The 19,374-nt window shown below is 36.3% G+C and overlaps 3 protein-coding genes across 6 annotated transcripts; all 3 read left to right on the top strand.

Annotated features, from left to right (window-relative positions):
- On the top strand, positions 1,851-6,287 carry LOC109713679 (4-coumarate--CoA ligase-like 6). 4 transcript variants are annotated; one of them, XM_020237849.1, is made up of 6 exons: positions 1,851-2,978; positions 3,501-3,693; positions 3,808-3,953; positions 4,059-4,126; positions 4,235-4,337; positions 5,466-6,287. In XM_020237849.1, exons 1-6 carry the CDS (start codon positions 1,917-1,919, stop codon positions 5,580-5,582), a joined length of 1,689 nt encoding a protein of 562 aa, XP_020093438.1. In that variant the 5' UTR covers positions 1,851-1,916; the 3' UTR covers positions 5,583-6,287. The 4 variants fall into 4 exon arrangements, with proteins under 4 accessions (XP_020093438.1, XP_020093439.1, XP_020093440.1 ...); XM_020237850.1 differs by having other exon boundaries at positions 5,440-6,287; XM_020237851.1 differs by lacking the exon at positions 5,466-6,287 and adding an exon at positions 4,949-5,431.
- Positions 8,866-12,693, top strand: LOC109714568 (choline-phosphate cytidylyltransferase 2-like). The gene is made up of 8 exons (XM_020239258.1): positions 8,866-9,197; positions 10,464-10,577; positions 10,715-10,810; positions 10,975-11,017; positions 11,100-11,255; positions 11,394-11,462; positions 11,990-12,100; positions 12,285-12,693. Exons 1-8 carry the CDS (start codon positions 8,950-8,952, stop codon positions 12,378-12,380), a joined length of 933 nt encoding a protein of 310 aa, XP_020094847.1. The 5' UTR covers positions 8,866-8,949; the 3' UTR covers positions 12,381-12,693.
- LOC109713946 (plastidal glycolate/glycerate translocator 1, chloroplastic) lies at positions 13,599-19,169 on the top strand. Its single transcript, XM_020238259.1, has 8 exons — positions 13,599-14,058; positions 14,137-14,452; positions 15,235-15,496; positions 16,543-16,658; positions 17,421-17,530; positions 17,726-17,903; positions 18,197-18,326; positions 18,838-19,169. The coding sequence occupies exons 1-8, from the start codon at positions 13,759-13,761 to the stop codon at positions 18,986-18,988; spliced, it is 1,563 nt and encodes a 520-aa protein (XP_020093848.1). The 5' UTR covers positions 13,599-13,758; the 3' UTR covers positions 18,989-19,169.

The following is a 19,374-nucleotide window of genomic DNA, read 5'->3' as shown; positions in this document are numbered from 1 at the left end:
TATCGAGTCTCAATTATCACCAAATTAATTAACTACAAAGAGATGAAAGTTCATGAGTTGCNTATATATATATATATTATTCGGGTTTGGATTCGGACAATATTTCGGATATCCATACCTATTGACATTCCTACATCTTATTCCACTTTTCAATATACAAAAAATACGTAAAAAATACGGTGAATCATTCACCGTATTTAGACACGGTGAATCAAGTTCAACTTCCAATACAATATTCACCGTATTCAACTTAACCATCTGGCCCAGCCCCGCCTGCGTGGCGTTGACGTGGCGCTTGCGTGGCATGGACAGGGCCATTTTTGCAATTTTAATTTTGATAGGGCTATTTTTAAAATAAAAATTGCTCATGTGCTATTTGCAAAAAAAAGCCCTTCAGAGTAGATACTGAAGTTAAGTATTATATATTAGCATTGGAGGTGTGCTTAAATAAATAACGAAAGGGATAAATTGTATTGTGCCATCTTAGCTTAATAAATGTCAAAGATGCTCCAATTCCGATCTTAGACAAGCTCATAAAAGTGTTTTATATGTTATATATATATAGTTTTTTTTTTTTCGAGAGAGATAGGTAGCACGTTACCCGTTTCGTTTATTTCATTTAGAAATAAATTTAGCTGAAAATGTGAATCAACTAGGATTCGAACTTGAGATCTCAGGTATCAATCACCAAACTCTTTGCCACTTGCGCTAGGGACAGTCGGTCATTATATATATATAGTTAGTAGAGACGTTTAGTCCGGATAGTGAGCCCCGTAGGCGACATACAATAAAGTAAAAATATATGAACTTACCTTAGTAAGACTATCTAATTTAAGAATCTTGTTAGTTATCTGATTTGAACCAAATAATAATTTTTTAATTTTAAAATCCGAATGTATTAATTATTTATCTTTACGGATTTAATTGGTATAATTAGTAATTAGTTTAAATTTTATATGAAAAGTGTTATCAAATGATTCAAATCAAATATAAAATATATTAAATATTAAAATTAAAATTTTAAAAGATTAAATAGTCGAATGTGTATAGTTCTGAATCTTTTGATAGAGATAAAGAAGATGCCAACCAACAAAGTATTGAAAATATAGAAAAAAAAAACATATAATACCCTTGTATAATAAATGCTGCCTTAACAAGTAACAACACCATAAATGATGCCGAATCATTGGAATTTGTTGTCGGCAGCTGGATTGGAAGGGTTATGGATTCGAAGACGAGATGAGAAATCTCTCCTCATTTTCACAAAAAGAGAAAAAAATATATATATATATATATATAGTTAACAGACTGGAGTTTGACTAGAATATTATTAATAATATTCAAATAGTAATTGTTAATTATCTTTTATCTTTGAATCATTATTATTCCATCAGCTCTCTACTAAATCCTAAACATTCAATAAATTTATTCATACTAAATTTTAAAGATACCTATAAATACTATCATATTTCGATCCAATAATGCTATCAAATTAGGGAGATATATATATAAATACTGCAATTCAATCAAATATCACCATTTCATATAAAAAATAATAATTTATATATATATAAACAATTTTTTTCTTAGGACATCTTTTTAATTTTGAGTTGTTGCGTTACTTTTTTTTAGATCTTCACAAAACTCACGTGATTTATTTGGGTTATCGGGCTACAAATTCTACTAATAGAGATTAAAAAATAAAAAAAGAAATTTTAAGCCTGTGACACGTGGCACAATGATACGTGGCCCTAGTGTGTGGGGCGCACCTTTCTCTTTTTGATTTTTTTTTTTTTTGACACCAAATAAAACGGCTAGTTTTCCTCTCCAAGTGCGGTGCGACTCCTCTCCTCTCCTCTACTCTCCTCCTCCAAATCTCTCTCTCTCTCTCTCTCTCTCTCTCTCTCTCTCTTGCAATGGAGGGAGCCATGTCCAATCGCGTCATGAGTTGTTGTGTCTCTCCCAATGAGATAAAAAACCCAGCTTTTTTCTCCCCACGAACGGGAATCTATAGCAGCAAACACGCCCCCAGAACCCTCCCCCAGAACCCATTTCTCGATCTCGTCTCCTTCCTCTTCTCCCACGAACACCAAGGAGAAATAGCCCTAGTCGATTCCCGAACTGGGTTTTCGATTTCCTACAAAATGCTTCGCGAATTGGTCGATTCCGTGGCCTCTGGGCTTCAAACTATGGGTATTTGTTCTAAAGATGTGGTTTTAATTCTATTGCCTAATAGTGTTCTTTTCCCTGTTATACTATTGGGGGTTCTCTCTATTGGGGCTGTTGTAACTACTATGAACTCTCTTAGCAGTATTGATGAGATCAGGAAGCAAATGAGATTTGGCAATTCTAAATTAGCTTTTACTTCTCTTGAAAACATTGAAAAGATAGAAAATTTAGGTGTTCTTCATCATATCGTCGCGGTTCCTGAGGATTTGAATTATGACAAGGCAAAGTTCCCCCTTTTTGATAGGCTCATTTCGAGCAATTCGAAGATCATGCTGAAACCCATAATTCACCAGAGTGATACAGCCGCCATTCTTTATTCCTCGGGCACTTCGGGACTTAGTAAAGGGGTTGTAATCACTCACAGGAATTTGATCTCTATGGTGGAGCTCTTTGTACGGTTCGAGGCTTCGCAATATGAGAATAAGAGCTGGAATAATGTTTACCTTGCTGCATTACCAATGTTTCATGTGTATGGTTTGTCGCTCTTCACGATGGGGCTTCTCTCCTTGGGTTCAACTATTGTGGTTATGAGGAGATTCGATATGCAAGAGGCGATTAGAGCGATAGAGAAGTATAAGGTAACACATTTCCCTGTGGTGCCACCAATATTGGGAGCTCTCGTTAGAGCTAAAAGTGCCACTGGATGTAAGTTGGAGTCTTTGATGCAAATTTCGAGCGGGGCGGCTCCGTTAAGCAGGAAAGTAATTCAAGACTTCCTAAGAGCTTTCCCTCACATTGATTTTATACAGGTATTGCATGATAGAGGTTTTATAAACTTCATTGTTAATATCTTAAATGTTGGTCTTTGCATTGCGCCTCTCAGATGTTTGATCTTGGTACCGATTGATAAATGCTTATCTTTTTTAGTATGACACTCTAGATGGATTGATGTTGGTAAAAGGCATTGTTTTGCACACTAGATTGCTCAGGTCACTGCTTTATGAGCACTTAAGATTTGATAATTTCCTGAGACTTCAATATTTGTCAATCGACGAAAATCTGTAATTAGCATCTTTGTAGTAGTTTTCTATAGTTCAGAACCAGTGTAATACATGCTTACTAGAAGCTTCTTTGGAAATAACCGCTGCACATGTGCAAACCACCCTGATCGGCTTCATGAAACTTATACTGTATGACTGCTGATCTAACTGTCCTTGTATCAACCATTTCTTCATGCGATTGATTGGTTTCAAATATAAATAAAGGGCATTTGAATATCCATTTTGTTTTACTTTTATCTGATAATTACTGTTTAAATCTTCTTTACGGAGGGTTATGGCATGACGGAGTCTACTGCAGTAGGAACTCGTGGTTTCAACAGTGGTGGCAGTGACAAGAAGTATAAATCAGTAGGACTATTAGCTCCAAACATGCAGGCCAAAGTCATTGATTTGAGAAGTGGCTCTTGTTTACCTCCCGGCTATAGCGGGGAACTATGGCTACATGGACCAGCTATAATGAAAGGTAGATAATTTTAGTGCTTATTAGTTGTATTGTGTGTTTTAAAATACTACTGCATTTTGTGCCTCGTATCACTAGATATTTCTCCTTTTGAAATTTCCATTTGAATCTTGATAGGATACTTAAATGATGAGGATGCAACAGTATCAACTATAGTTGAGAATGGCTGGTTAAGAACAGGCGATCTGGCGTATTTTGATCAAGATGGTTACTTATTTGTAATGGATCGGTTGAAAGATACAATTAAGTACAAGGGGTTTCAGGTACGGTTTCTCTTCTTGCATGTGGATCAAAAGAAGATTTTAGGTAAGGTTTCTCTTCTTATTTTTATAACCTTCGTTTCTATCATAACCAAATTACCTTTTCAGATAGCTCCAGCGGATTTAGAAGCATTGCTGATCGCTCATCCTGATATTCTTGATGTCACAGTGACATCGTAAGTTTAAAAACACCCATAAAATCGATAGGCTGATATTTTTTTCTTTTTTCCTGCAAATTTTTATTACTTTGTATCTCCATCATTTTCATTCTTGGCCATTTATAGTGCTGCAGATGAAGAAGCGGGGGAAATTCCAGTGGCTTTTGTGGTTAGGAAACCCGGAAGCTCACTTTCTTCTGGACAAGTGATAGAGTTTGTAGCTAAGCAGGTGATTAACCTTTTCTAAGAATTTACAAATTGTAGATGTAGAGATATACATACAAATACATATAATATTTACAGTGATCATGACATATAAAAAGAATAACCCTATTCTGAGTCTCTTGCTAAAAAGCAAGTTGAGCCCAGCTCGAGCTTGGCTTGTTGTAATTCATAGCATCTTTATTTTTGGATTTCAAATTCTTTTGTTGTTGCGCTGTGGCTGACATGATTCTTAGTACTAGACAAAAAGCTTGTAGTTATACGGAATGTAGTCAGCAAATTATACAAATCTATAATTGTTATTGTATTTAGTCAAGTAAGAGCAAGCTGGGCTGTGGTCTTATTAGGTGTGTTTGTATTTGGAGCTCAAGCACTCAGCTTTATATGTAGAAGCTCAAGTGCTTCAAACAAACTTGAAGTGAAAAACACTTCAGTAGAAGCTCCAGCCGTGCATTTACGTGCTCAGTGTTGCTTAGTCTCTATCTCAAACAACCTTTATAGAATAACTCGAAACCTAGCTATGAGCTTTTTATATGATACTCGTTGGATTTTACTGTACCTTCTTTTCTAACTGCACCACACAGTCTGTATAACGAGTTCCAGTTGGCTATTTTTCAGACACTGTTTTCCAAGAGTTTTCCTGGCTGTTTTCGCATCAAATAATTTTGAATCTCTCATTTTTCAGACAAAAGGTAATCTTCATCATGACAATTTGTAATTATCGTAGCAAATACGGGTAAAATGATGTCCATATAACCGGAGGTGACTTCGGTGCTAAAACCTGTGGTATTTCTTGACCATTGAATATTTCAATCTTAGAACTAGGCGGGCCAACTGGGCCTACTTATGCAACTCTGCTATGTTCCAAAGCTACTATCGTCAGATGAAAATCTAATTGACTTTGTCTCCAAAACTTAATCCATAAGCTCCTTCCTTAGTTGACGTTACAAATTAGATTATCTTCGGTACACAGCTTTAGCATGAAGTCTATTTCAGACAAATAACTCTGCTTTGCTGTGGGATTTTTGAATGATTTGGTTGATCTGAGTGTGTAATAGTGCATATCTTATGTATCAACTTTAGTTGATCTATCTGATGATATTTTCTAGTTTTTCTTTCCAAATATATATTTTAGGTGGCTCCATATAAGAAAGTGAGGAAGGTTGTCTTTGTGAACTCAATTCCGAAATCCACGGCAGGAAAGGTACTTAGAAGGCTCCTGAAGAAAAGCCATGGGGATTCCAAGATGTAAAATCCCAGCTTCTTGCTGGCTACATAAATTTGTTCGAACAAAAAACCCTAATTTCTTTCCCTCTTCTTTTTTTTCCCCCTTTTTTTACCCATCAAACACGAGTTCATGTGCATCTCAGTTAGTTTCTCATTGCATTCATGATCTCAAAATTTAAAATTAGTTTCATCAATAAGTGAAATTCGTTATAGTTCTCACGAAGCTTCTTTGAGCCTTTCATTTTTGGAGTACTAAGCATTTATTCCAATTTGGATTGACTAAGAAGGGATGATAAATCTAGAAAAAGAATATTCCTGCATTATTATCCTCACACCTGTAGTTTGTGGAACATTAATTGGTTTGTTAATCTGTTTTGGTCCACCATGATGTGGGAAATCAATCATACATATAGGTGGAAAGTGTAATTCCTAGTTGTATTCATTAACAAAGTTTTACGGAGCATCGGTCCACAGTGAAGGGATCACCACCGTCGATTTGTGCCACAGTTGAATCATAAAAGCAATGTGAACGGTGGCTGTCGTTGTCTCGCCATGGGATACTGATACCCTGTAAAATCCTTTTCCAGTTCATTCCTTTAATGTAGTACCTCTCAGTTACTATTTACTTGTTTATTTGGCTACATAATTTGTAAAATGCCTTACTTTTGGGCACCTTATATTATTGCATCTCCTATTTTTAGGTGAGCAGGAATAAGTCCTGTTCAACAGATGCCCCTGATTGTGCCTTAAACCTACTCTGATAGCAACTCAGGGTTCAACTGTTCTTTAATGAGTTTAGGCGAGGGTGCAATTCGCACTACCAAATTATCTTATTTCGTAGGCATTGAGATCTTGAATCTGCTTCAGAATCTGCGCAGTTATTGTTTTCCCTTACGAAAGTGTGATGAGCCATTTAGAATTGAGCCTTTGTTTTACCAGTGCTCTGACGTTTCAACATTATTGATTACAGATGTATTAGACCCTACTCATTAATAGCCTTGGACTGTTTTTAGATAGACCCCTCCACTCTTAATATTATGAATTATTGAAGTTAACTTCGCTGTCTTAGTTTTATTTGCTTTGTTCGAAATCATTTTAATCAGTTAAATAAAAACTTTTGTTAAATACTACAGTTATTTCTACTGTACTTAAAAATTGGAACTATTGATATTTAATGTAGGACCTAGCTGCGTGTTTGTTGATTCAGCATATGAAACTCGTGAGTTTAGCGAGTTAAACATTGCATGGCACCTCTCTATAATGTCATTATTAGTTCGCGCTATGCGTTAACCAACAAGCATTCATAGATGGCGTATGCATTGAAATAAAAGATCCTACTCAATTCGGAAACAAGAATTGACATAACTCTTTCTTTTAATCTCTCTATCATTCTTCCAAATAATATTTTAAAAAAAAACTACAAATACTTTTGAAGGATTATTGTAAGCATCTTTTTTATGATGCAAGTTTGAATAGTAGTGGTGGTGTCAAACCAATTAAGGCTTAGTTTGGTATCGAGATCTATTTAACGCTATTAGATAAAATGTAGTTGAGGAAAATATATATAGAGATATGCTTCTGCATTATTCGGTGGGACAGCAGAAAATATATCGTAACCATCGCGATATACGGAACGCAATATTACGTACGGAAACAAATAGGATATTTTTCTAACGTATTTTCTCACCGTACGTAACGCAATCTCTCCGCAATCTCAAACAAATCTCAAACAAAGCCTAATAAGTGATCCACAGATAAAATATTATTACATAAGTAACTGAAAAAATCTTAACCATAGGTCCAAAATCTTCATGTATGTTTTTTTTTAATTATATTTTTTATATTTTTTGTTGTTCACCAAATTGTACTGCACTGGATGGTCAAAGCAAAGTAATGCTACACAAATTGCATATTATTATTATTATTACTATTATTATTATTATTATTATTTAAAAAAAATAAATAGCACACTATTTTATTTTATTTATAAATAAATTTAACTAAAATTATAAAATAATTAGAATTCTAACTTAAAAATATCAGCCATTAAATTTTTTATCGCACTAGAAACAGTTAGTCAAACTGCATATTATTATGCGCGTACGGTCTCTATTTTGGACACTGTTGAGGGAAAAATACTAGAATGCAACGGCTTGAGGAAAAAATTCTAGAATGCAACGGGTATATTAGTGACGTGGCGTAACAAATCAATCAAATTAATCCTTTTAAGAATATATGTCCCATCATGATTGTAAAAAAGTATTTTTATTATACTTTTGTTTAAAAAGAAGGAATGTGATTGGCTTGTTATTAATGACGTGGTGCAAGTGTGACAGTGTAGAATTCCTCCTGTTGAGGGGCTCTTCCACGTGCCAATCGGCGCCTGTGGCTCGGGCCCCACTTGTGCTTCAATAATCGGGCCAAAGGTTTGAGATACCACCGGCGCTGGGCGGTGAAATTACAGGAATGCCCTTATCCAAGTTGCCACCAGGGATTACCCAATAAAGTTAATAAATAGGAAAAAGTAAAAAAAAAAAAACAATGAAAGAGAAATCAGGTTAATTTAAAGCTTTTCCTACAATATTAAAATATTTTGTTTGTTAATGAGAAGCCTTCATTTATCTTTTAGGACATAAGTTTTATATATAATTTATTTGGTTAATAAATATATTTTATATATAATTTATTTGGTTAATAAATATATTTTATATATAATTTATTTGGTTAATAAATATATATTAGAAAATAAATTAAAAAATTAGAGTGGCAATTTCATAATAATATATGAATAGTGACTTGGTGAGTAGTTTGATTTTAATTAATAATTCATAGATGACATAGTAGATTTTGCCTATATAATATTATTAATATAGCTAAAAATGTATAACCAGATAGATCACTTTAGATAATTGAAAAAAAAATTATATTGATATGTCCATGAGTTGATACAATATTAAAAGTTAGCGTTACGAGGTGCTCTAAATTGTAAATAATTAAATATAATTTTTTAAATTTAACTATTAATCGTAATGAATAGATATGCAGTAAAAATTTTATTATATAATAATAATAATAAATTATAAATATTTTTTTAAAAAAAATAATATTAGGAAACAACAGTCCTGGTGTGCCTAGGACTAGGAGATGGACGTACCGAATTAATTTTATTTCTCAAAATTATCTCTTGATAGAATCTTAAAAAAAAAAAAAAAACGAACGATAACAAAACCAAGGTCATTTACGTAATTTCGAGCGGCCTGTAGGATCCCGGGAATTACTCGACGTTCCTATAATTACCTCGGCACGAGACGACCCAATTCCCCACCGATTCCCTCCTCTCTCTCTCTCTCTCTCTCTCTCTCTCTCTCTCTCAGGTCGCGGCACAGCCTCTCATGGCGCGGATCCCGCGGAAGCGACATGGCGGTGGCCCCAAGGAGCACGGCGGCGGCACTCCGCCGGAGGCCGAGGAATCTCCGGCGATGCCGTCCTCGCCGGCGGAGGCGGAGCAGGCGACGGAGAAGAAGGCGCCGGAGACGGAGAACGAGGCGCCGAAGGATCGCCCGGTTCGCGTCTACGCGGACGGGATCTTCGATCTCTTCCACTTCGGCCACGCCCGAGCCCTAGAGCAGGCCAAGAAATTGTGAGGTTCTCGCCTTGGATCTGCTACGTTTTGACCCCGTATTCTCGAATCCTTCTGATATTTGTGAAGGTTTTTATTGGTGATTTAACTCTTGGTTCAATTTTCTAGGAGTTGTTGGTCGTCGCTCCAAAGGTTTTAGGTTTTTGAAATTTGAACAATGATCTTTACGGGTTTGAATTCGGATTATATTACCGCAATCAGAGTGTTTGCCAGATCAAACCCTAGATATTCTTATTTGCTCTTATATGTTTGAAATTTGAGAACCGCATCTGTGCCTTTCCTGTTATACGATGTTGCTCAATCACATGTGGTTGTGTTTCCATTACCCTATTGGTTCTACGCATGAAGGAATTAGGATGCATAGTTGTTTTAATTGAGCTGGATTTAGGATGCAGAGATATTGTCGGAAGGGCGACCAGGAAGATGAAGTTCTTAGACCTGTAAAGGTCTTCTAACTTATACGTAGAGGAATCTCTGTTGTTTGAATATTGATGTGAAATTTGACATCCTCCTTCCTCATCTTCTGGCGATTGATGGATACTATTGTTGCTTTTATGAAGGCGTAAATTCCATGTACAGGAACAAGACTAAAATCTAGATATTTTACGGTCTATTCTTTCCAAGTTTCACCATAATTGAGTTGTGGTTATACTCTTTTTTACTTTTACACAGTAATTAGATTTGGGCTTGTCCAGATGCATAAGAATCTTGTTCGGCATATTTCTTTTGTTTACTGAAAGGGAATGTGATAATTGGTTGAGGAGAAAAATATTTTTATAAGCGCATTGTATATATGACCTCTGGATTATTTTTTTGCATTCTAAAAGTCAGAAATATTTTTATTCACAGCAGTTACAATCTCCTCGACTGTAACCACGGAAATATATCCCCATTATGCACAAGTTATTACCTAATAGGATCCAAACAGGGCTGTCTTGTCGCATTCCACAAACAGTTGTTAGAACCATATTTTGCTCTGCGTCATCTGTGTCAGATGAGGCGCTTACGTCTTTTACCAAGCTTGGGTGACTATATGCAAGTTTTGTTTTACATTATATTCTAGTATTACTTCGTTTTGTTACTTCCTTTTGTGCATGACCAAATTATTACTGCATTTATGACAGTTTATGAAAGATCATGATTGGCTTATCTATATTTGGTCCTTCCTTAAAATTGTCTTCTTTTGCATCAGTCCATGTGAGCACTTGCTAACTTTATGCATCAAGTAACTTTTATAACTGACGATACTCTATTTTTGACTTTCAGATTTCCCAACACATATTTACTTGTCGGGTGTTGCAATGATGAGATCACTCATATGTACAAGGGAAAAACAGTCATGACTGAGTCAGAACGATATGAGTCGCTTCGTCACTGCAAGTATGTGGTGCTTCATAATTGCCATTGAATATGCCGCAAATTATAATTAAATTGCATGTATTTAAAATATTTATTAATGCATCATGAACTGTTTTTATCAATGTCCTGCTGGTAAAAGTTTTCCTTATTCATTGTAGGTGGGTCGACGAGGTTATTCCTGATGCTCCATGGGTCCTCACAAAGGAGTTCCTAGACAAACATCAGATTGATTATGTGGCTCATGATGCCCTTCCGTAAGATCGAACAGCAGAAACTCATTAAATATCAAGTCTTCTACTAGATCGATAACAGTATACTTATCAAGTATCTCTGGCTGCACAGTAAATTTAGACAGGAGACTTGCAATTATTTATTCATTGATTTCGGCTCATCTTTTGACATATGATCTTTTTTGTAGGTATGCTGACACAAGTGGAGCTGGAAACGATGTTTATGAATTTGTAAGTAATCTCCATAGCTTTTACTGTTGTGACTTTTTAAGTTCCTTTTATCCTACTTGATTGCGAATTGCACTCTCTGCAGGTTAAATCCATTGGAAAGTTTAAGGAAACAAATCGTACGGAGGGGATATCTACATCGGATATCATAATGAGGATTCTGAAGGATTACAATCAATATGTAATGCGAAATTTAGCACGAGGGTACACAAGGAAGGACTTAGGTGTCAGCTATGTTAAGGCATGTTGTATGTTTGCAGTTTATTTTGCTTGCAAATAGTTAGAAACTCTACTATCTTAATTCTTTATGAAACTATAGGACTTCTATGAGGGTACTAATGAAGTACTAATACATGTCTCATAATTGTACAACTTCCAGGAGAAGCAATTAAGGGTCAATATGAAGATCAATAAATTGCGTGAGACAGTGAAGGCGCATCAACAAAAGGTAGGCAGAGTGCTAAGATGCAATGTTGCTTATGTTACTTTCCTAAAAATTTATTCATGTGAGATGACGAAAAAGTAGCCTATCAAGGTACATGAATTTATTTGCCAAATAGATCCTTTATTGAGCCAAATCATCTATTTATTTGGAGTTCATGTTTAGAACTCATAAGTCAAACGTAAAGCAATAAAGCAACAAATGAAATTGTTATACTTAAGAAACCAAACTGAGCAGAAAACCTCTTAAAACGAACCAAGATATCTTATCTGGCGAAATTTGGTTTGGTTTCCTGTTCCATCCAGATAGCCACCCCTAGATCATTCATTTGTCAGAGTAGATCTTGCAGTTATGGGACACAAAGAAGCCAAGTGTTGTCAAAATTCATTATAGATCTTAGTACTCGAGACATTATGTACAATCATTGTGGAATTGTTTTATCGTACGATAGGCATGGAAAATATCTTTCAACTACTATTTTCTTAATATGAGAAAATAAGCTCAACTTTTATTGGCTCTTCTATGTCTTGCAGTTACATACAGTAGCAAAGACAGCCGGAATGCATCATGAGGAGTGGGTTGTTAATGCAGACCGCTGGGTTGCAGGCTTTCTTGAGAAGTTTGAGGAAGGATGCCACATCATGGTGAGTGATCACATTTGGCAATCTAGTGATTACTTGATTTGTTTTATTGTTTCTCTTTGATGAGATTTCAGAATTTTAAATGCAAAACAGAAGGAAGAAAAGATAATAGAAATCTAAATAAGAGAAATTTGATTTTGGAATTGTATTTAGGTTGCACTTGCTCTATTTGAATGTTTTATCTCAGGAAACCGCTATTAAGGACCGAATTCAGGAGAAACTGAGGAGGCAGTGGAGCAAAGAGATGAGTCCCGACCTTGTGCAGCAACTGGTAGCAGCCTGAGGTTCTGGTTAGCGAAATTCTAAAGATAGTATAATGCAAAAGCAGACAATTTCTTCATGGTGCTATGGATGTTGCTTTATCAGTTATGGACTATCTTACATCACTAAGCTAATTTTGCCGCATGCTTCTTTTTGCTTTTTCTTATGATGTAAGTCTGAGTGAATTGTACATAGAAGAGTCGTTTGATAATTGGCATTATGTATTCCATTAGTCTACAGGTGATCTTTCCGCACCTGCATGGATCTTAATGTGATTGTCTGCTGCAAATATCCTTTTCTTTTATTTGTGTTATATATATCATGGATTTTAATCGTGAGAACTGCTGTTTTTGGTTCCAAGCTCGTGTTTTTGGGACCTCAATTGGATGGTGAATTAGATCGCGTCAGAGTCTTGCTAAGGAGAGGTCTTCCACATAAATTTTCTTCCATATTTGTCATCTTCAAGTTTCTTGTTTCCCCTTCATTTTTGAGATCTTGAAACTGCTGCAAATACTTTTGCAGTTAAGTTCCGAATTAAACTTAAAAGCATTTGCGACCGTTACCCTGGAATACACTGTTTGGTTGGATCGGATCTTTCGCAAACAAATGTTCTTTTGTTCAAAGATGCCGCTCAGAAGTCTTTTACTAGAGTCTATTTCGCTAGATACTGCCAAGGAGATTATAGATTCAAAATTGATTTTTGGTTTCTGAATCCTTTCTCATCTTCTGGGAGAAGGAAAGCTTTTTTGATTTTCTTTTTTTTCATGTGCTAAACTGTTGCTATTATTTCCCCGGTACCAGAAGAGAGTGCAAATCATGTGGCAAGTGCTCCTGATTTACTCTTGGAATGTTGGATATTACATCACCAGCGTTAAAAGCAGATTTTTTTTATTAATAAATTGAAACAAAATATTATAATTATAAAAAAGTTTTTTTAAAAAAATATTTATATAATAAAGTTTTAAGTGATTGAATCATAAAAATACCAAATATCTATTCTTAGAATTAAAATATTTTATATGCTACAGCCTACAAGACACTTCACGTTCGGAAAAAAAATTCTGGAAAAAAAATTCTAGAATGTATTAGTTATATTATTAATCAGATTCTTTCTCTTGAATGATAGACAATATAGTGTAAGCGTTATAATCCAGACTTTCTCTCAAGATCCATGGCAAAATTTTGTCCTTCTTTTTTTTCTTAAAGAAAATAATAATAAAACTGGGAGACAGTCAGAGAGATAAAAGTAGCCGATCCCTGATTTTAGCGGGAAATGTCCTGCGCCCACCAATCATTCGGTTTCCAAACGCCTATTTCTGTCCACACGACACTCCCCCTCTTCCTCTTCCTCTCTGGGAGTGGGAAGTAGAGAGCTGAGGTCACTCCCTCGCTCATCCTCCATGGCTGCTGCTTCTACCATCCGAATTCGCCCAGCTGTCTCCGCTCTCCCTCTCACCACATCTACGCTCCGAAAACCAACCTCCATTCCCACCACGAGATGCCCCCGTCCCTCTCTCCCGAGACCCATCGTCTCCTCCCGTTTCAATCCGAGCTCTTCTCCTCCTCCTCGATCTCTCGGACCCCGATTTGGTTTTCGCCACACGGATAATGGCGACGATGATGTGCGGCATCGTAATCTTCTAGTTCCGGCGAGATCCGCGGGAACTGAAGCAGGGCAAGCTGCTTTTGGATTTCCCACCGTGAGTTGTTCTCTTCCTGTGATTCGATAATAATGGCTTGTGCCCACCAACTGTTTGATGAATTGTTTCTGCCCGCAGATCGTCAAATTCTTGCATTTGGCGGTGTCACTAGGGATAATCCTTGCTGCTGATAAGCTTCTCCGCAAGGCCTTCCTTGCGGCGTCGATTAAGTTCCCGAGCGCGCTTTTTGGGATGTTCTGCGTGTTCTCTGTGCTGATGATCTTAGATTCGACAGCCCCTTCTGCCGCGACGGGCTTTATGAACTTCTTCGAGCCAGCAACGTTGTTTATCCAGAGGTGGCTTCCTCTGTTTTACGTTCCGTCGTTGGTGGTTTTGCCTCTCGCAGTGAGGGATGTCCCTGCGGCCTCCGGGCTGAAGATTTTCTTGATCTTAGGTAAGCGGCCTTTTTGTTATCTCCGAAAAGTATTAACATTAGTGTGCCTTACTGTGGCCAGCAATTGTATTTGATCTTACCTTGTGATCATCTGATCCTAAGACAGATCAGGAGAAAAACAACAAAATTTAGCTGCTTACAACAGATAAGTAAGTGAACTTACTATCATAATGAACAAGTTGAAGCTCAAGTGTTGTGCCGTTTACAAGCTTGAGTAACCCACAGTGTAGGAATTACAACAGCAGCGCATTTTGGGCCTACCAGTTTTCCCCAGCAGATACGGTGCATCGAGGTACTTTTACCCACTGGCAAGTCCAGTTGGGTTCAGGTCGCGCTGCCACCAAGTCGCCTTGGCACGCTAGCGGGTTGGGTCACTTTTGGGTCGTACTTTACGATCCTCGGGCCTCGTTCCAATACATTTTGGTTGGTCTAGAACTATCTTTCCTGTTATTGCATAAAAATAATGTCTGCGTGTGTTGGATTACTGCTTCTCTGATAAAGGAATGAGAATGTTTGAATGCACCACCAGTGGCAAGGGGTGTTCAGAAAGCTCCCTTTAATTCGTTGTTCCGACAAGAAGAAGGAATTGCTGACGTATATTTTATGTGCTTATTAAGAACTCTACTAGATATCAGTACAGAGATCTTCTTACCAAACCAATATGGGAATATTCTAGTTAGCAATATTTCAGGAAGTATATATAGTTTGCTCGATTTCATTTGGGTAACTATTAACTAACCTTTCTTTCTTCTTTTTCTATGCCTTATCTTCTCTTTCTGCAGTTGGGGGCTGGTTGGCGTCACTAATGGTTGCAGGATATACAGCCATAACAGTGAGAAGAATTGTCCAGACCGAGATGATACCGGCTGAGCCCATGACGAAGCCTTCTCCATTCACAGCAGTGGAACTTTGGGCTTGGGCTGCCATCTTCGTTTTGTCATTTGCCCTAGCACTTGTTTACCCGACAGCACTCAGTACGAGTGCAGGAACCTGCCTCCCTTTCCTACTTGCTGCTACCGTCTTGGGTTACATGATTGGTTCTGGGTAACATGCTTGTAAATCTTCTTAATACCAGGATGTTTACACAAATATTCCTGCAAAATTATGTATTTACATTGCTTCCTGGAAAATCTAGTATGTGCCCTTCAAAACCATGATTTATTTCATGTATGCTATCGTACTCACAAAAATGGCCCTGTTTGAAGAATATTTTCTAATGCAAAACCAACTTCTTTCAATGAATTTAATGACTCTCCAACTTAAGATGAGTGTACTTCTATGAGAAATCGCTCTCCCTGAGAGGTAAATTTGAATTCAGATTTCTAGGGGTATATAAAGACGATTTTGCAGGGATATATATATATATATATATATATATATATATATATATATATAATATTATATATATATATATATATATATATATATATATAATATATATATATATATATATAGGTTGTGCTGGTATGCTTATGGAAGCACGGAGGCTCCGCGCTTCCAAGTCGTTTCGATGTTCGCTTTCGAATGACGATGCTGTTGTGTTTGATTAGAGTATTTTGAAGTATCTAGAAAATAAATTTTCGATTTTTCGATATCATTTGCTAGTGATCGAAGGGGCTCAAAATCAATATTTTAACGGCCGTGGTTGAGCGGTTGCAAGTTTAACGGTGTAGAAATATTCAAATCACATGAAATTTTGCATAGGAATATTCTTATACCATATAAAACAAGATCAATAACTTTGATTCTAAATTTCATTGTCATATCATTCATATTTTGAAGATTTTTATGTTTCAGCCGTTGATTTGTGGAGCATTCGTGATCACTAGGCACTTCAAATACTCTAGATCAAGTCTAACGGAGCCGATCGTCAATTCGAAAGCCCGAACATCGAAAACAACTTGAAAGTACGGAGCGCTCCGGGTTTCCAGAAGCATACCAGACGCACACTCTATATATATATATATATATATATATATATATATATATATATATATATATATATATGAATTTAGAAATCCACTGATGTTGGACATAATATTACTTTTCTCCATCTTTACGACTGTTCATTTTGCTTAAATATCGTTCAGGTTACCATCAAATGTCAAACAAGTGTTCCATCCAATCATTTGCTGTGCAGCTTCTGCAGATTTGGCAGCACTAGCATATGGGTATCTCTCCCGATCTGGAATGGATGCTGTTCTAGGTTCATAGCCAACTATTCTTCAAACATTATGTTCTTAACATTCCAAGCTATTTATTGACTGTGCCTAGCGCAAATAGCAAAGGGCTTGATTGTTGGTACCCGAGGTCCTAAGTTCGAATCCTAATTGATTCACATTTTCAGCTAAGTTTATTTGTAAAAAGAAATAAACGAAGCGGGTAGCATGCTACCTTTCTCTCAAAAAAAAAAAAAAAAACATTCCAAACTATTTATTCTTTTAGTTTCCAAAGGTATGATGAACTATATAGAAAGTTTTGAAAATAATTTGAAACTCTTACATTGGCGATTAGCTCTTCATGGATTTGATAGTGATGCCAATTCTAACATTGAGCTGTGGAAATAGTGATGCCAATTCTGATAGAAATAGCTCTTCTTTGCTCTCAATCATTTTAACATACATCTTTTGGAGGTAAGCTTTGTACATCACAGATGATAGAATGATAGATATGAGATGCAAATGGTTCTGAATGAACAAACGAATGAAATAGCATGTCTCCACTACTAGCAATTTTCAAGAGAAGAAATGTACTAGATTTTTATTAAGAGCATATCCAAGGAAGCCAACTTAATTATTATTGTTCTTTGAAAATAAGGATGCTTTAGCTCTAATTAGGTATTTGTAGATTATGCCTTTTAGATGAATACAATCTCAATAGATGAATAATGTTTACTGTTGACAGAATACTTAAAAAAATTTCATATGGTCGATGTGTCCGATCTGTTAAAAAGTATACCTTTTTGCAGGCAACTATCTCACTAAGGTATCCTCAAATCCTGGAGCTGGTGACATACTGATGGGTTTTCTTGGCTCTGTTATCATATCATTTGCTTTCTCAATGTTCAAACAGAGAAAGGTAACATCTTAAACTTCAGGAGGAATTTTCCTTTCACTCATTTTCAATGTGCAAACATGAACCAATAATATCTACTCCCCCTTTTTTCAGTTGAGCATTGCTCTTGATGCTTAATAAATTACGAATTTTGCCCACATTAATTGCTAATTCTTGCGCCTAATCAATATGTATGTTTCTCTCCGAGGGTATTGTTAGCTTGTGAAGAGGCACGCGGCAGAGATTTTCTCATCAGTCATCATTGCTGCCGTTTTCTCATTATACTCGACTGCTATTATAGGACGATTGGTTGGTCTTGAGCCAATATTGACCGTATCAATTTTGCCGAGATGTATAACCGTGGCACTAGCCTTGAGCATAGTGTCTTTCTTTGAAGGTAATCTCCACTACTCATCGTATATGCCTTATGTTCTTCTTGAGTATCTGCATTGCTATGCATAACACAAAAATGTGGATATATACTTCATGCCATGAAATTATGTTTAATTTAACGCCGTCTTATTTTCTCACCAATATCACCAAATGACATCAATTCACAAGAAGTCATGATGTGTAGTTGTTAAATAGTTGTCTGCATGAATTGCATCCTGACAACAATTTTAACTCGATATATTTTGCTCTTTTAGTGCTTTGCATCATGTAACCAATGCACCTCTTCGTGTCTTAAAGGTGCAAATGCTTCTCTTACTGCTGCTGCGGTTGTTCTTACTGGTCTTGTCGGCGCAAATTTTGTCCAAGCAGTGATGGATAAACTTCGTTTGAATGACCCTATTGCTAGAGGGATTGCGACAGCTTCCAGGTAAGTTCACCATTATATATATCCAAATTAAAATTTTATTGTAAATGTCCGAATATCTAAGTTTGCCACTATCAGTCAATTGTTTCCTTATAGCTTCCACTGATCAGTAGTTTTAGCAATTGCAGGAGATACGTAGTTAAGATGTTATACTTGTACGTACATTATATATTTCTGATTATCTTCATGCCTCTGGCGCTTTGAGCTATACCTTAGTCAAAATTCATAATGCTAGTCAGCTATATAATGAAATTGAAAAGCTATTGAGCTGTAAATTGCGGGGATCGAAACATAAAATTAGCACGAATACAACATTTCATGCTGAGGAAGCTAAAACTTGAGTGCATAATGCATAATCATACTTCTGAATTATATTTCTTGGAGCATGATGCTTTAGAAAGTTTGTTACCCATTTTGAACCTGTTCAGGTGCACCCAGAAAAAAAAGAAAAAAGAAAAAAAGAGCACTTAATTGTACTCGGGATCTAAGCTTCTTTATCTTATTATTTGATCAGTGCACATGGACTGGGAACAGCCGCATTGTCGGCAAAGGAACCTGAGGCTCTTCCATTTTGTGCTATTGCTTATGCTCTCACTGGCATCTTCGGCTCGCTGATCTGCTCCGTCCCTGCAGTGAGGCAAAGTTTAGTGTTGATTGCTGGGTAGAATGATCTTGCTTGCTTAGCTTCGGAAGGTAAATTGATTTTGCATTATAACTCCTCAGATTATTGTAAATTTAGAAATCGAAAAACAACTCCTTTCTAGTGTACACTCAAGCATGCTGGAGATGTCAAATTTTTTTTCGGGGGTTTTCTTTCGAAAAAAAACTTTTTTCTCCTTTTTTTTTTTTTTGGTGTCGATGGAATGCGAATACAATGATAACCACTTGTAGGAATTTTTTTTCTATCTTTTTTTTGGAATTTGGTAGATCCGCCAAACCCTTCGTCTTGATGAATAGTTTCTCTAATACTATGAAAATAAAAGATTAAAAAAAAAAAAAGCGGTCCCACCTAGAGGGCATCTAACTCTGAGTCGGTTGAAAACGACCGAAC

This window comes from Ananas comosus, linkage group 8 (genome assembly GCF_001540865.1).
Source record: "Ananas comosus cultivar F153 linkage group 8, ASM154086v1, whole genome shotgun sequence".
NCBI lineage: Eukaryota > Viridiplantae > Streptophyta > Magnoliopsida > Poales > Bromeliaceae > Ananas > Ananas comosus.
Note: the sequence above shows the minus strand (reverse complement) of the source record. Positions and strands in the feature narration are given on the sequence as shown.

Coding starts and splice junctions, on each gene's coding strand:
- LOC109713679 (XM_020237849.1), top strand. CDS start 1,917: ATGGAGGGAGCCATGTCCAATCGCGTCATGAGTTGTTGTGTCTCTCCC. Junction 3,954..4,058: donor TTAAGTACAAGGGGTTTCAG/GTACGGTTTCTC, acceptor TTACCTTTTCAG/ATAGCTCCAGCGGATTTAGA. Junction 4,127..4,234: donor CTTGATGTCACAGTGACATC/GTAAGTTTAAAA, acceptor GGCCATTTATAG/TGCTGCAGATGAAGAAGCGG.
- LOC109714568 (XM_020239258.1), top strand. CDS start 8,950: ATGGCGCGGATCCCGCGGAAGCGACATGGCGGTGGCCCCAAGGAGCAC. Junction 11,463..11,989: donor TGAAGGCGCATCAACAAAAG/GTAGGCAGAGTG, acceptor TATGTCTTGCAG/TTACATACAGTAGCAAAGAC. Junction 12,101..12,284: donor AGGAAGGATGCCACATCATG/GTGAGTGATCAC, acceptor GTTTTATCTCAG/GAAACCGCTATTAAGGACCG.
- LOC109713946 (XM_020238259.1), top strand. CDS start 13,759: ATGGCTGCTGCTTCTACCATCCGAATTCGCCCAGCTGTCTCCGCTCTC. Junction 14,059..14,136: donor CTGCTTTTGGATTTCCCACC/GTGAGTTGTTCT, acceptor TTCTGCCCGCAG/ATCGTCAAATTCTTGCATTT. Junction 18,327..18,837: donor GGGATTGCGACAGCTTCCAG/GTAAGTTCACCA, acceptor TTATTTGATCAG/TGCACATGGACTGGGAACAG.